Consider the following 15,646-nt stretch of genomic DNA (forward strand, 5'->3'; position numbering starts at 1 on the left):
GTCTAAAGCCCGGGCGCGAAGTCTATTCGCAGTCGGTATGCAGGTGATCGTTGTCGTGCTCTTCTTCGTTGATGTCGCAGTGGAGTACACCGTCGAGTAGACAGTCGTGGCCTTTGCCTGAACTGTAGTCTCGGCGTCACTTCCAACCGTCTTAGTCGTCATACTGGTAGCTTTAACAACCTTCGAGGTGGTGGTGTACAAATTTGTAATCGTGCTTCCTTGCGAGATGGTAATCGTCTCGGGATCCGGCGTCATTGTTGTCAGCACGGTGGTCGTGGACGTGACCTTGATCGTCGTGGCGTCATCCGTAGAAGTCTTGACCTGGTGTACCAGTGATTCCTCCGTGACGGTGGAGGTCTTTACGACAGGATCAGGCGTCACGGTCGAGGCAATGTTCACGTACGTGGTCGATGTCTGAGTGATGATCTCGTCCGACTCGATCACGGTAGCGGTCTGTGTAATCGTAGTCTTCTCGACGGTGTTCTTTGTTACCGGTGCAGGAGTGATCGTGGTTACCTCATCGGTAGTGGTCGTGTGAAGCTTCGTTAAAGTCGTATCGGGAATCGTGGTCGTCATGGAGAGCGTCGCCTTGACCGTTGAGGTTTTCGTGGTGGTCACAGTAACTGTCGAGAAAGAAAGCAGCGAAGAGGTGGAGCTTGCAATCGAGGTTGACGATACTAAGCTCGTCGATTGCGTTGGGATTGGGACAGATCCGGCAGCGAACGGTGTTCCATGCACCAGTGTCATGTTGATCCAAGAAGTCGAAGCAAAGAAACTAGCAAGTTCAAACTGCGCAACGGAAGCAGCAGTAAGCTGGGTGGCGAACGAGGCACGGCCAGATGTGGATGAACCAGGGCCGTAGTTGGCCATCTCGCCGAAAAGGACCCCATCAGTTTGAGGCGTGGACTTTGACCATTGCTCCCATCCCGCGGCTTCAACGCAAGAGCCAAGATAGCTCCCAATGTAAGCCACTCGAGCAAAATTATTCCAGGGGCGGCCAAGAGATATCTGCGAGTAGGAACCACTGCCAACGGGAGTGATAGTGCACTGATCGAAGACAAAGCCGGCGGCAGTGGTGTTCGTGGCGCGTTTGTTTGCTGTCAGCGAGACGTCGTCTGTGTTCGGCGATATAGTGGTGTTCAGGAAATACCCAGCTCCACTTCCCCAAATCATATCGATACTGCCTTGGATCAGGGAGTTCGAGGCAAAGAAGTAGCCGTTGATGAGGAGGGCATCCTGGTTGCCATATACCTGACATCCATACAGCGAAGCATACTTGCTGCTCTTAACACCAAAACCAAGAGTAGCGAAGCTGCACTTCAGGTTAGCACACTCACGTTATTGGGCTTCATAGTAACTTACTTCTTTGCAGTGCCATATGTGTTGGCAAAGTTGATGTTGATGGCCTGGAAGTAGTTTCCGGTGGCATAAACCGTAGCAGAATCCGAATTGGATGCATCCGCTTGAGTGTCGATGCCACGAGCATAGGTGATCGTTACCTGATTTTGGGTGTAATCCTCAGTTGCAGACGTGTAGCCCATGAAGATGATTGTTCCAGACTTGTTGAGCACGAGCTGCTCCTCGTACACACCAGGGTAGATGAACACAGTCGCAGTGATCTTACTCGACGCAGGCAGAACGTCCAGCGCTGACTGAATGGTGTTGTATGTGGTCTTGCCTTCGATGGGGGTCTTGGACACAACGTAGGCTCCTGCTGGGGGTGTAGTTCCATCATACGTCGTGTTTCCAGTTCCAGTGGTCGGTGGAGTAGTAGTAGCCGGTTGAGGAGTGGATATGCTACTCCAGTACGTCATATCGATCCAGTCAGTGCTGTCCATTACCCCAGCAAGAGGGTACGTGTCACTGGTTAGCAACGTACAGTTCTGCCAAGCCACCCTAGCTGCAGCATTGTTTTCCCAGTTGCCCGGTCCGACATTATTGTATTCAGCGAAAGTAATGTGATCGGTGTTCGGGCTAGTGGTTCCCCAAATCTTCCACCCAGATGGGTTGATGATGTCGGTCAGGTAGCTGTTCTTCACGACGACTAAGGCGTAGCTATTGTACGGTCTTCCAAGGTAGACACTCCCAGTCAAATCCACTGTCGCACTGTCTGCTGCCTTGAAGAGACACTGGTCGAAAATGTAGCCACCAATAGCTGAGGATGACGCACGATTCTGGGCTGTGATAGCTGACTTCGCACGCTTAGCACCAATGGTGCAGCCCTTGAAATAAGCCTTCGAGTAGCCCCAGATGAAGTCGATGGCCCCTTCTATGTATGAAGACTCGTAGTACTGGTAGCCATTGGTGGCGCCCGTGAGTAAGGTGTCTTGCCAGCCGATGAACGAGCATCCGTAGAAGCCGATGTGGTTGCCATAGATACTTCCTGCAAGAGTGACATAGCTGGGTATGGCACCGTCCAGGTTATCGGAGTTGACAAGATTCACATTGTACATGCTGATTTTGGTGCTAGCGGTAGCGAACGTCGCAGTCTCGGCATCGCTGTGTCCGGCCGGTGGTGGGCTCACAGAAAGACCACGGGCATTAGTGATCGTGACAGTGTTGCTTGAGTATGTCTGACCCGGGTTGCCTTCGGTGTAACCGATGATCATCACTGGTCCAGCTCTAGAGACACTTGGTACCTGTTCCTGATAGGTTCCAGGGTAAATGAAAATAACTTGCGTGCTTGAGTCGCTCGGAAGACTGGCTAACGCAGACGTTAAATTGCGGTAGGAACCTGCTTTTGACCCATCCGATGAAACAAGGACGGCTCCAGCCGGAGGAACAGTGCCACTGGTAGGATGTGCCCACGTAGCCGCTTCCGACGATGCAGACGGAGACGTGGTTGGGCTGCTTGTCTGGGTCGGAGACACTCCTAAGGTGAAACTTGGCTTGTAGTTGTAAGCTGTCATGTCGATCCAGTCGGTCGTGCCCAGAAAAGAGCTCAGCTCGTATGCAGCCGCTGCTGAAGCGGAAAGATTCGTTGCGAATGAGACGCGAGAAGTAGTCCAGTTTCCTGGGCCGCTGTTGTTGTACTCGCCGAACATAACATTCGAAGTTCGAGCATCGTTAGTAGCCCAGACATGCCATCCTTCCGCGGCAATGTGGCGATCGAGATACGAGTTCATGTACACCACAACTGCGTATTGAGACCAAGGCCGTCCCAGGTACGTTGTTCCGGTGGAGGTACCATAGGATCCAGTGTACGTGACGTAGCACGAGTCAAAGATGTAACCACCGGCCCAGGTCGCAGTGGGACGGTTGTGAGCTGTAATGTAGGCACCAGCAGTATTAGATGCAATGTAACACTGGTGGAAGTAGGCCTTTGAGTAACCCCAGATGAAGTCGACACTACCCTCAATATAACAGTTGCTGAACAGCTGAACACCCTGGTTGGCTAGTAGAGTGTCCTGGAAGCCGATGAATGAGCATCCGTAAGCAGCCATATTGCTCCCATAGAAGTCAGCCGCTAGAGCTGCCGAGTTCGAGGTCTGAGGAAAGGTGTTTACGAAGTTGATGTTGTACAAAGCCAAGCCAGATGTATCCGTCTTCTTGGCGTTGATGACAGGGGTCAGCTCGTTCTGGTTGGCACTTGTGGAGACCCCATAGTTGAACTGGATCTTGACCACGTTTTGGGAGTAGTCGTTAGGGTTGCTGGTTTCACCTCGCAGTGTGACCTTCCCGGTGCGGTTAACCCAGAGCTGTTCAGTATAAGTTCCAGCGAGAATGGAGATCGTGTATGCCTTTCCGTCATTGGGAAGGGCAGCTACAGCGGACATGACAGAGCCATATTGGTCGCCCGTAGGAGTAGGCGCAACAGTGTACCCTGCGGACAACGAGCTTGTAGCTGTAGACGCCGATGACGAAGCCGAGGTGCTGGTAGCAATCATGGATGAGCTTGAGGCACTTGTGACCGTGCTCGAATAGACCGAATCTGGGAAACCGGAGAACGGAGGGATGGCATTGGTATCGAGCCAGCTGACGTCTCCAAGAACACTAGCAGCGGAGTAAGCCGAGGCGTCTGAAAGGATCTGCGCGCCGGAAATACGGGAAGCGGTGGATGATCCAGGACCTGTGTTGTTTGACTCCACGAAAACAGGTGACGAGGCCGACGACGAAATCTTCCATCCAGCAGGGATGATATGGTTATCTAGATAGGAGTTGGTGTAAGCTACGTGGGCCGCGGCCGAGTAATCTCTCCCAAGGTAAGTGGCGCCTGTTGGCACCGACGAGCTGCCAGGGACTACGGCGCAGTGATCAAAAACAATGATTGAGGGCCCGTTCGTCGTCTGGTAGTTTTGAGCCGCAATAGTCTGACCGGTAATGGTGCTTGTCTCAACGATCTCAGAGTTGTAGATGTAAGCGCCTCCTTGACCCCACACGAAGTCTGTGGTCCCCTCGATGTGGCAGTTGGAGAAATAGAATGCTCCATTGTTCAGTAGCAGGGTTCCCTGGGACGACTTGATGTTGCAAGAATAGAAAGCCGCCTTCTTGGTCTTGATTGATACAGCAACCGCTTGATAGTTGGTCGTCGGTGTGTACGTGTTCTCAAAGTTGATATTATAGAAGGTGATTTGGTTCGTATAATACTGAGTGGACTGGAAAGCTCCAGTTCCCGCAGCGCCTCCCGCACTCGAAAGAACGGCTCCATTCGTTCGAATGGTAACAGTGTTCCCTGATCGAGATAGAGGGTCGGCAGCCTCTCCGCGGAAGGTTGTTGCCCCAGTCCTGGCGTTTGGAAACACCACCTGCTCATTGTAGACACCGGCTAAAATATATATGGTTTCGGTACTAGAGATAGACAAGTCTGCGACGGCAGCGGAGATACTCGTATAGTTGGCACAAGATCCGGCGGGACCCACTGTACGAGCAGACGCAGGTACCGAAGATGGCAAAGTACAACCAGTGGCGCTCGCAGAACCGCTTGATGTTACGGCACTTGTTGAAGAAGAAGAGGTTGGCAACGTAGTGCTGCTAGACCCAGAGGAGGAACTTGATGAAGTCGCACTAGCAGAGGAGCCGGATGATCCCGAGACATCAGATGAGCTCGGCGAAGATGAGGCCATAGAGGAGCTCGATGAAGCCGAAGTCATTGAGGTTGTTGCTGAGGCTGACCCAGAGCTCGCAGTTGAAATCGCATCTGAGCTGGCGCTGGGACTGGACGTCGATCCTAAGGTCAAGCTAGAGCTGGAGACGGTCGATGAACTGGCTGATGAGACGGAGCTTGAAGCAGCACTGGATCCACCGGATTGGCTTTCCTGTCTTACGACGCCAGCTTGAATGGTGCTCAAGACACTGGAATCGATCCAAGAGAGGCTAGTGGCTGATACGGTAGGGTATGCGTTGGCGAAAAGGTTCGCGATGCTGTAAGGCGCGAGCTGCGAGGCATCCGTGACATAGAAATAGTTGGCCGCATATGGGGTACGAGCCGCCTTATTGTTCAGGTAGCTTCCTGCGCCCGTAGTGAGATACTCGAAGTATGCGTTTCCAGAGGCCTGAGTTTTCGCGTCAACGTAAACACCGCTCGGAGCAATCAAACCGGCCATGGCCGTGTTGCGATATACCACGACCGATCCCACAGCGTTGGCGGCAGCCAAGTAGACGTAGTTGTTCGATGTTCCAGCCTTCTGGATGATCGAGCAAGAGTCGAAAACGACCGTCGAGTTATACTGTTTGTTTCCCGAAATGGCACCTTGGTTGTACGTGAGCAGAGCATTTGGATTCGTCGCAGTGATCGTCGAGCCATAGATGTACAGGGTTGGGTACGAAGAAACGATCTTGTCCTGAGCCTCAATATATGAGTTTGCAATGAGGGCCGATGCGTAGTTCGTGCTGAAGCCTGCAGGTCCAGCGGCAACAAACTGACAGGAGTAGAATGCACTCTTGGATCCGCGCAGATACATGAAACCTGCCTTGGAGGAAGAATTCGTGTTGAAGAAGTTGATGCTCTTCCAGGCAAGACCATTGGTAATAGTATTGTAGGTCACCGGCGCTGCGCTGTTGGAGATGGTGACCAAGTTCGAAGAGTAGGCATCGGCATTGTTTGTTTCTCCCACAATGGTAACTGCAGCAGTAGCCCCGATCACAACGCTCTCAGTGTATGTACCAGCTTTTATCGTCACAGTGGGGATCCCCGAACTTTGGGCGTAAGCAATAGCCGAGCCAACAGCAGTGAACTGGCCACTTCCATCAGTTGCCACCGTCACAGCGGACAGCGAAGCTATACGTTGTTAGTCTGATAGACTTCAAGCACATGGGACTGGGCTAACGTACTAGGAGATGGCGAAGTCGTCGAGGATACGGTCGTTGAGGACGCGGCGCTTGTGGTGACTACAATGCTGGATGACGTGGCACTGTTCGCAAGCGCAGAGTCGGAGACTGAGCCCGAACTCGCAGCTACATTGGCATCAATGTCAGTTTCAGTATTCCTGCGTTGATACAGTCTGACCGAAAGGAAGATGGGCTCCCTCACAACAAGCGCTGGCGGACGATGAGGAGATGGCTGAGGTGGTCGCACCTTGATCTGCGATGCCTTGGCCTGCGAAGAGCAGTAGCACAAGCGATGAAAGCATCATGGCCACCTCTGATCAGACTGCCTTGATCGCGCGCGGTGCCGTTCAAGTCTGGCAGGATACAGAAACTCCATCGATGGTTGGGGTCAAACAGGGTATTATAATACTTCACTTCAGCAAGCGAGCCAATGTCTACTCCCACGGATCCATGACGGCGATGCCGGCCGCCAGATCACCATACGACTGACTCGGCTGAGGTCAGGGGCCTGGATTCACATCGATGTGAAGATCTAGACAAGCTTTCCCAGGGCGACGGTTAGTGTATGTGGGTCGAGCTGTCTGCAGACACGAAGATAAACGAGGCGCTGTCACATTCCCACGAGGGCCACTGGTCTGTAAGCGAGGCTGGATAGACTGTAGGGCTAGCATGCACGGGAGTGACTAGCTTCGGGGACTTGCCAGGAGGCATCGCTCGGCCGAGGCCTAGGATACCACAAGGCTCCTGAATGTGCGAAGTGTGATACTAAGGATACGAAAGTCATGTAGAAGGGCACTAGACGCAAATTCTACTCTATGTATGAGCGAGCGCGATCGCATCTTTAGAAGTGATCATGATCACTCCAACAGTACTTCCAACTCAATGCCAGAGGTCTATTCAGATTGTGCCAGGACGCGTCAGGAAATTCAGTAGCGTAAACGCGGGATAAAGTCACACGCCATACGAAGATGGCTGAGGCTGGCTGAAGCTGGCGGGCTGGGTCTCGCCTTCGGGCAAATTTTCTCTACCGCGGCCGCTGAAGTCGTTGTACGAGTACTCGCCCCTGACAAGAGGGCTCAGTGGCGGTCCCTAAGTAGTTAGCAAGGCCTGAGGGCACCCAATCGTATCTGAAATCGGAAGAGCCTAGCTCGCATCTCTCGATAAGAGCACGTATGTAGTGTAGCGTGGTCGATAAATTTGGTATCAAGCGGGGGCGGAGTGCTCGAAGATGGCGGAGATAAAGACGGGCGTCAGGGGGAGTGCTCGCTAAAAGCACGTGGCTAGCGGCTTGGAGGAATTTCCACCGATCTTCCACCAATGACCGAAGCGCCCAAAATTTCGGTATCGGTGCGGTTGCGCAACGTAGGTCCCGGGATCGTGGCACCATAGCATATCTGGTTGAGACAACTCTTGGCCAACATGAGGTTTGGGCACAAACATCCTGATTGAGCACTATGACCGAGGCGCGAGACAGTACAGGGCGAAGCGACGTGAGCTAACGAGCCCAAAGCGCATCGAGAGAATTCTGAGAAGGGTTTGCCACCACTCACTTTCAACATGCTCTTACATTCAGTCTTCCCTGCCTTGGCTTTCGGCTACAATACCGTGGTAACAAATGGTAACAAAACTTTCTTTCCTTGTCGCCAGATCTACCTCGAGGGTCTCCATGAAAACACACCTCAGCATGGTGATCTTTCCGCACCGCTTCGCAGCCAAGTCATGCCAAGTCGTGTTAAGTCAAGGAGCACTGAACCTGATCGTTTTTGATACATGTGGCTCTTGTCATTTGATCAGCGGAAAGCATCCAGCAAGTGGTTGAATCGCTGTTCCTCAATTTGCCTCGGTTCCCGTGGTCCCACAAACCAAAGTTCTCGACAACTCTCGAAGCAGTGTTGCAGCGTATGCCCTCTGTGCAGCGCTCGAGCATCTACACCGGATAGTTTTTCATCTTGCGCACGCTCAGCGATCGTGTTCCACAGCGAGGATGAACCGGCCCATGTTACGAGATGCAATATATTCTGCCCGCTCTTTCGGACAAGGTTTAATCTTGCTCCTGCATACATGAGACTCAGGAACGCTGGCTCATTCCAACACAGCAATGCGACCATTGCAGGCGTATCACCGTCGGAGTCCTGGGTATCAACGTCGCTTTCGGCTTTGAGAAGACGCTTGAAGGTGGCGAGAGAGCCTCGATTGGCTGCAAGATGCAATGGAGTTCCGCGGCAGCATTGGGCGTTGACGCTCGCTCCGTGGGCCAACAGCTCGTCCACTATAGGAAGGCCGTTCGCCTTGTTTGCGCTTGCGTGGTGAATTGGTTGATACCCGTCGTCGTTTGCTTCGTATATTGAGGCCCCAGCCCCTATCAATGCTCTAACACAGTCCAGATGCCCTGCCTTCGCCGCTCTAGCTATGGCGGTGTATCCTTCGTTGTCAACCAGATCATAGTCAGCATGCGAAGAGAGAAGTAGGTTCACACTCTCAATGTCGCCGCGCCAAGCGGCCCAGATAAGTGGTGTACGGCCGTTTACATCCTCAACGTTGACATCGCTGCGAGGACCCAGGTACTGTTGCAGCACGAGGCTGAGGTCTAGATTTCTAAAGCCCAACACGACAAGGTGCAGAAAGTCAAACTCCTGCTGTTCAAGGCTATCAGAGTTTATGAACGCATCGTAAGAAGAAGCCCGAGCGGATTTGCTGACATTACGGTCTAGACCGGTGCCAGTGAGTCCCCGGTCGACGCCTGGCTGGTTGCTAGCTCTTCGCAATTCCGTCAGTCAGCATGAGATCAAATCACCACGGCGAGATCGTAGAAATAGGAATATTTTAGGGTTGCCGGTGTCAAGGTAAGGAATACAACATTTGAACTTAGGACTTACATTCCTGAGCAATCTCTGAAGTATGGGTCGGCACCTGACTTTACAAGGAACTCATAGATATCGATCTGACCTTTCATGGCAGCATACTATAATGAAAACTTATCAGCTAAGAACTGACATACCGTGGGTTCGTGGTAAACTTGAAGATGATTACATTCAATAGTGATCTGCCAGATGCTGTAATATCGTAAAGCGATACAAGCCTCTGGTGTAGCATTTCCTGTAGCTTGGAGAGTTTCCCGAGCTCAATGATGCTCCATACAGGCGCAGTGCTGGGAATGACGAGAGGTGTTTCCAGGACGAATCTGTTGGAGTAAAGGCTTTGCGCCTTGAAGTATACATTAAGGGACCTTAAATACAGCCATGCTGGGGCCAAGTACGCCACTTGAAGCGAAGCAGGTCCGCTGCGCTGACAAGCTTTATTGCAGGGTCGCCGGGCCAAGTACACCGAGCTATTCCCATGAATAGTCATAGAGCCAATTATATGTCGTAACCAGGTCGGCGTCCGGATCCTGGTGTCATGGATGTGACATTGGCAAGGACAGAATGGCTCGCAAGCCCTTGATGTCACAGAGCCAGAAATGGCGATAATACTCGAAGAAGACTCAGAGCTACTGGACAGAGCAGAATGGAATGAATCCATGGAGGAAGTCCGGGAAATACTTGGCGGGCTTTTGGGCGTAGATGCAGTGCGCTTCACTGATGTATCCTCAAGTTCACTAGCGTGATGTAGCCAGCGGTCAAGCTGCACCTCGGGGGCAAATGGGATTTGCTTGATGGTAACACGACCTCCACTTATCAGTTCTACTTTCTCGATGTTGAGCGTTGTTTCGATCGAGTATAGTCTGCGATCTGACGCTATATCCCGTAACACGTTTGCTGTTGCAGTGATTGAGGCCACGATCGGTCTCAGTTGGGAGGTTAAGCGCAATATCGCTGATCTTCGACGGAGCCATCTGGTCTTGGACGGCCTGATGGAGTTCACGGGTTGCTTCTGGCTTGCTTGGTCCTTTTTGCGCACCATGTGCTCGAGGAGCTTGTCGATGTCTTTGAGGATATTCCGCGCGTCAGAGCATGTAGCGTTGACACTCTGATAGCTGTCATGTAGTCTAGAATGTTCCTGGTGGGAAAAATGCTCCATGGAAAGGCTCACGGCCTGGAGCTGTGTTTTTAACCCTGTTATCTGTTTGAGAGCCATTGTATCAGTCAGAGACGTGGACGAGGACCCGACTAAGTCCTACCTCGTTATTAAGCCCCAGGAAATCGTCCTCTATGTGTCGCAGCTCCCAAGCTTTCTGCAGTCCTTGCGCAGTCTTTCCGGCCGCCGCCATCAATGCCAGGATGCTGGCAGCGATGGAAAGTGGGTCCGACATGACTACGTTTCCTTTTTACGCAAGTTTCAAGTAGGAAGAGACACGGTAATGTGAAGGAAGAAGCCCTCAAAGAGCACCAGAGAGCAGGCTGAAATGCGTATTGGATTACTTGACTGAAGACCACAAGGTCTGTCCCACAGCCCCTTAATGGGGGTCCGTAATGGCCAGACCATGCGCCAATGATGGACTCTCCTTGTGAACTGTTAGGTTCAAGAAGGCAACGTTAACCGAGGCTGATAGCCTATCTATTCTCACACTGGATATTGCGTTCAGCCTTGTCCACCTCAATGTACCGAAGAGTAAGTTGGGATTCGACCGTGATACACAAGTGAGAGCATTGTTGGCATCTCGACTGGAGTAGTACAGCCATAAGGGTCACAGTGGCCGTCAAATTTGCAGTAGAATAGTCAAAAAGTATTCAGAGAAAGATGAATATCTCAAAGGTCTAGAAGGCTGAACTCGCAGCTCCTGGCGGGGTAAATACCTCTTGTACGACCACACGTGCAGATGTGGCGTCGCGTGACAGCGTCCTTCACGATCATGATAAGCAGTCACACCTTACATACTGACATTGGAGACCCGCCTCGAAAGGTTGGAAAGCCATCATCTGCACGACTGTCTGCGTTGGTTCACATATAGCTTAGGCGGTACACGGGTAGTCTCAATTCAATATGCCTGACAGTGGATGGATTTGGAGCCCTGAGCATGGAGATCATTACAAAGCGGTGTACGGGCCAGATGGTGAGAAAGCGAGTTGCCCTTTTGGAATACGCTAATAACATACAGGTAGAGTCGTGAGATATGAGTGGGGTCGAACAGCCAGAGCCAACGAGCCTGTAGAAACAAGGCTTGATGAAGGCAGCGGAGACAACGGCACATATCCACAATCAAGGCCCCCGCTGATGTCCAGCTACTCATACTACGACACAGAACCACGAGCCAGCACCAGCGGCTCCATTCTGCCTTCGTCGGGCCATGCTCCACAAGCTCCACCCCGATTCCCAGTCAACGGGAGGAATGACGAAGGTAAAGGCATTGCGGGTTGCACATTCTCGCCATCTGGTAAGCACTCAGCTGCAATCGGCTATGCGAATTCTCGTCCTTTTGGCTCATTTTGAAGTAGATTATCGGAGCAGCGGGCACTCAGTGCCCGTGCGAAACGCCCAGTCGCTCCCTTATGGCCCACAATATTCATCACGAGGCCCTCAATCCACAACTCAGTATCGGGCTTCTTCTGGACAATACAGCACCCCTTCAACCCCATACAGCGTTCCCACAACCGCATACGGCGTTCACTTGCCTGAAGAACATGGAGCTTCCACGCCAGGAGGTTATCAGTACACGCCCACTGAACAGTCTCAACGTTCTTATTTCCCGTATCAAAGATGATGTGTCATCTTCCTCATTGGGTGTATGGACAGCCGTGGTACGATCGATGGCATTCGGTTCGCCCTAAGAGGATCTCCTATGAGTTAATGACAAGCCGTGTCCTGCTGAACCCATGTAAGTGTCCGGCCATCTTTCCATCGGAATCAGTCTCAACGGTACGATCTGGGCGTATAGGAGCATGGAAGTACAAAAGATGAAGGTCGAGGAACGCTGCCCGTGGAGCAGCTGCAGGCGGGTGAGAACAGTGTTTGACAGGGCCACAGTTTGTGTGTGACGGCGTGAAAGGTTTGATTCTATTTTGTAGGCGGCGCTCATCCGCGCTACGAAGCCCATTCCAATGGTTGAGACAGCCTATACTTCCCAGCTCAAAATGACATGATTAAATAGAAACGCCGACCTAAAGTTCGATTTATGCAGCTCGAAAGCACGAAGTGGAGGGTATGTAACGCAGACCTCGAATGATAACTGTGATCCTTGCCAGGATACCTGTGAACGCCGATGAAAAGAAGTCTAGTGTGGAAAGCGCTAATGCTTATGTGGCCATGATATGGCAATGCGCGGTGCGCTGTGGTATTCCGGTTTACACCATGGTGCGGAATACCGGGAAACAAAAACTGAGAAATGTACTAATGCCATCGAAAAAGTACCTTTGCCGAAGCCGGTCATTTGTCGTTGGACTCGGTGATCATCTGTTGCCAATGTGTGAGATCGCGGCTGAGGTGGTCCATCATTTGAAGCGTGCTGAGCGTTGTGAACTTGTCCAGATCCTCTTCGACGCCGTTTCCATTCGTCTCGTCGTGATGTTGAACGCCGTTCGCGACTGCAGCAGGCTCCTGTACAGGTGGCACAGGCTTCTCTCCCGCCATTTCGACTTGGCGCTGAGAGATGTAATTCTGCATTGCGCCCGCCGGCCGTCGAATGTCATGCCAAGATAATTTCTGCAACCGCCAGTTCTTTGGCTTGCCTGTCTTCCCACTAGCGACACCGTCGCTACTATCGTGCCCATTGCCAGTCCCATTCACTTGCGGTGAGTTGGGTGCATCATCCGCTGCCGGCGATGTGCCATTGGTTGCAGGTGTGGGCACATCCCTTGTATATTGATTGCGACCAAGTCGTCGCTTCTGTGGAGGCCGTCCGCCTTTTCTTGGTGCGGGGGCGGACTTTGGTTCGACGGCAGGCGCTTCCGCGGGAGCTGGCTCTTCCGCGGGCGTTGGCATAGCTGATTCCTCGATAGGTGGTACTTCTGGTGGTTCTGATTCTGCTTCCATGTCAGCCCAGGTCTCCTTACCAAGGTTAGTGTCCCTACCATCACCCTTTCTTCTTTCCGCGCGGCCTTTCCGTCGATTAGCCGCTTCGACCCGCTCGCGTTCGCGCTCTTTATCTCGTTGTTCCTTCTCCCGTTGGCTTCGTGCAGCAGCTCCACGGGGTTTCTGTTTCGGCGCTGCGTTCTTGGAGCTTTCATCATCGGACTCAAGTACGGGAGAGCCGCTGGGGGATCTGGAACCGGTCCGCTGCCGTTTGACCTCGGACTTTACCCTAGCAAAGCTTGTCAATGACCGTCTTCCCCCTATTTGTGCAGCAGGGTTGGCTCACTCTTCGCTATCGTCCCGACTGCGCTTCTTGCGATTGCCATTCTCCGATGGTGGCACTGCGCCTTCGTGTTTGCTTTCCTCCAGAACCTTTCGGAGGACTTCATCTTCGTCGTAAGCCGCTCTGCTGTTCATTGTCGAACGACGCTTGCTGAAGGACTCCACGCTTGCTCTGCTCAAGCGATCCTTGTCTTTCGCCGGTTTGTCGGATTCTTTCGAAAGAGAGCCCTTGCGGGCATTCTTGCCGTGCTGCGCGTCCCACACGGGCAGGTATCGGGAGTACTTTTGTCTGTTGTGTTGACGTCAGTCTCTCTTCTTGCGCTTCGAGGTGCTCGCGGGGCAATGCAAGTACACGAAGGATTATGCGTACCCTTTGGGACTTGTTAGAACCTTGTGGAGATCTTTCCGGCATTCTTCGCAGAAGTACTCGTCGGGGCTGGCAGCCTCTTCCATGATGCCGACGCAGCCGCCGTGCTGCCAGACTTTGCAGATATCGCATTGAATGAACAAACCGCCTGCATCATCGCCTTGTAGGTCAGAATCTGTCACAGAGGACAATTGGCCGTCTCTGAACTTGCCGGCATCCGAGGGTGGACCCGGATACTCCTGCTGGCCACACACGCAACGTGTGACCTCATCCTCCTCAGTGATCTCGTCGTCCAGCTCATCGTCGAGCTTCGAAAACTCGTCGCCGTCGTTGTCATGTTCGCGCGTTCGGCGCCGTGTGAGAGGCGGCTCTGCCTGCAAGTCGCGAGGCGGCTCGGGTTCGTCGGGCTCCTCTGACGAGAGGGAGTGTGGGGTCAACGACTTCTGCGGCGACGACTGCTTGTGATTAGTTCTCGTCGCTCTGTCAGCTCGAGACGACGAAGTCGACGCGGATGAGGTGCTGTGCGCTGCAGTGACGCCGGGCGGGGGCTGCGTGGTACGAGCCCGCGATGATCGGCGCGGTGACATTGGCATGGTAACTGCGATTTGAGTCTGCCAACAAGATTGGGGTGTGAAAAGATGTAGGATGTGCTGTGCAGACCCGACCGCGTCGCTGGCGCTGGCGCGATACGAGCTGGTCGGTCGGTGCGGGCGGTGGGAGGAACGGTTCGATCAAGGTAGCGACGAGTAACAGGACCGTCGCCGAGTGTTCGTATCAATGCCAGTGGCGGATCCCAGGCGCGATGTATGCTATCCCGCGAGTGGAGGGCGTGGGTGACGGTGAACGACGAAGCGCTCCAAGTGCGGAGAAAGCAGGATGAGTAGCTTCAGAGCACGACGAGATGAAGTGCAAAGTGGACGAGAGCGCCGGAGGCTTGACGGGTCATGTTACGGCGGCGGCGATGTGCTCGGCGAGCTGGGCGAGGACAATGGGGTGCGAGGGTGAGGAGCTGGAGAGTTGGAAGCGCAAAATCACCTCGAGGGCGCTCCGACGCGTGAGGGTGCCACTCCCACCCAGCATTCTCCCTCTAATGGGCGGCTCACCCCGATCAGGCCTAGCGCGGCTAAGGCCGGCATTTTGAAAACCGACCGAAAAAGATGCGGGGAGTTCCAGAGATGACGGAGGCCGGCTGCAAGCACCGAATTGCACGACTGGAGCCAGTTGTTGCGTGTCTTGGGGCGTTTGGACGTCGGTCGACGCGAAGTTGGGAGGCAGAGACCGAGGTGGGCCAGGGAGGTCTCGCAGCAGCAGCAGCGATGATGCGTGCCTTGGCGCACGACGTAAGCGGTTGGCGCTGCTCGCCGTGAGGGGTTCAGTGCTCCGCGAATCATGGCCGCGGTGACAGCTCGACGCGCCAGCAGCTTCTCCACCACGTTATGCGGCCGCCGAGAGCAAAAGGCACAGATGCTGCGAGGCTTTTGAGTTGGCGGCGTTCCCCGGCGCATCGTGCGGAGCTACTCCGGCAGACTCGAAGCACACGAAGCGTCACGCGGATTCATTGGGTACAGCTGCTGTCAATTCCGGGGCGGCATTGTCATTATCGGGCAGTGGCCACTCACAAGAGCTAGGGATAGAGAAGCTGCAGCAGGTCCAATGCTCGAGTTTAGATCTAGGACAAACGGCGAGGGACCCAGTGAGCGTGCCTGTCAATGAGCCCAGCGCCGGTTGTAGAACATTGGTCGAGCATGGCGTACTTGCCCAAAGGGTGTTCCAAGCATTGAATAT

General features: G+C 53.4%; 4 protein-coding genes across 4 annotated transcripts; all 4 read right to left on the reverse strand.

Moving 5' to 3' along the window:
* Positions 1–1,265: 1,265 nt before the first annotated feature.
* Positions 1,266–6,679, reverse strand: CC84DRAFT_965437 (pectin lyase-like protein). The gene is made up of 4 exons (XM_018187991.1): positions 6,470–6,679; positions 6,271–6,393; positions 1,880–6,217; positions 1,266–1,708 (listed from the first exon to the last, which is right to left on the reverse strand). Exons 1-4 carry the CDS (start codon positions 6,570–6,572, stop codon positions 1,359–1,361), a joined length of 4,914 nt encoding a protein of 1,637 aa, XP_018033648.1. The 5' UTR covers positions 6,573–6,679; the 3' UTR covers positions 1,266–1,358.
* Positions 6,680–9,623: 2,944 nt separating this feature from the next.
* CC84DRAFT_1207983 (uncharacterized protein) lies at positions 9,624–10,516 on the reverse strand (the record flags this gene model as incomplete). Its single annotated transcript, XM_018182133.1, has 3 exons — positions 9,624–9,703; positions 9,807–10,233; positions 10,385–10,516. The coding sequence occupies 3 exons, from the start codon at positions 10,514–10,516 to the stop codon at positions 9,624–9,626; spliced, it is 639 nt and encodes a 212-aa protein (XP_018033649.1).
* A 1,618-nt stretch (positions 10,517–12,134) lies between these two features.
* CC84DRAFT_1251522 (uncharacterized protein) lies at positions 12,135–14,448 on the reverse strand (the record flags this gene model as incomplete). The annotated part of the gene is made up of 4 exons (XM_018184333.1): positions 12,135–13,163; positions 13,194–13,441; positions 13,499–13,783; positions 13,865–14,448. The coding sequence occupies 4 exons, from the start codon at positions 14,446–14,448 to the stop codon at positions 12,568–12,570; spliced, it is 1,713 nt and encodes a 570-aa protein (XP_018033650.1). The 3' UTR covers positions 12,135–12,567.
* A 225-nt stretch (positions 14,449–14,673) lies between these two features.
* On the reverse strand, positions 14,674–15,576 carry CC84DRAFT_965639 (uncharacterized protein). The gene has a single exon (XM_018187995.1). It carries the CDS (start codon positions 15,364–15,366, stop codon positions 14,893–14,895), a length of 474 nt encoding a protein of 157 aa, XP_018033651.1. The 5' UTR covers positions 15,367–15,576; the 3' UTR covers positions 14,674–14,892.
* Between the last annotated feature and the right edge of the window lie 70 nt (positions 15,577–15,646).

Source organism: Paraphaeosphaeria sporulosa (assembly GCF_001642045.1).
Source record: "Paraphaeosphaeria sporulosa strain AP3s5-JAC2a unplaced genomic scaffold CC84scaffold_8, whole genome shotgun sequence".
Lineage (NCBI taxonomy): Eukaryota > Fungi > Ascomycota > Dothideomycetes > Pleosporales > Didymosphaeriaceae > Paraphaeosphaeria > Paraphaeosphaeria sporulosa.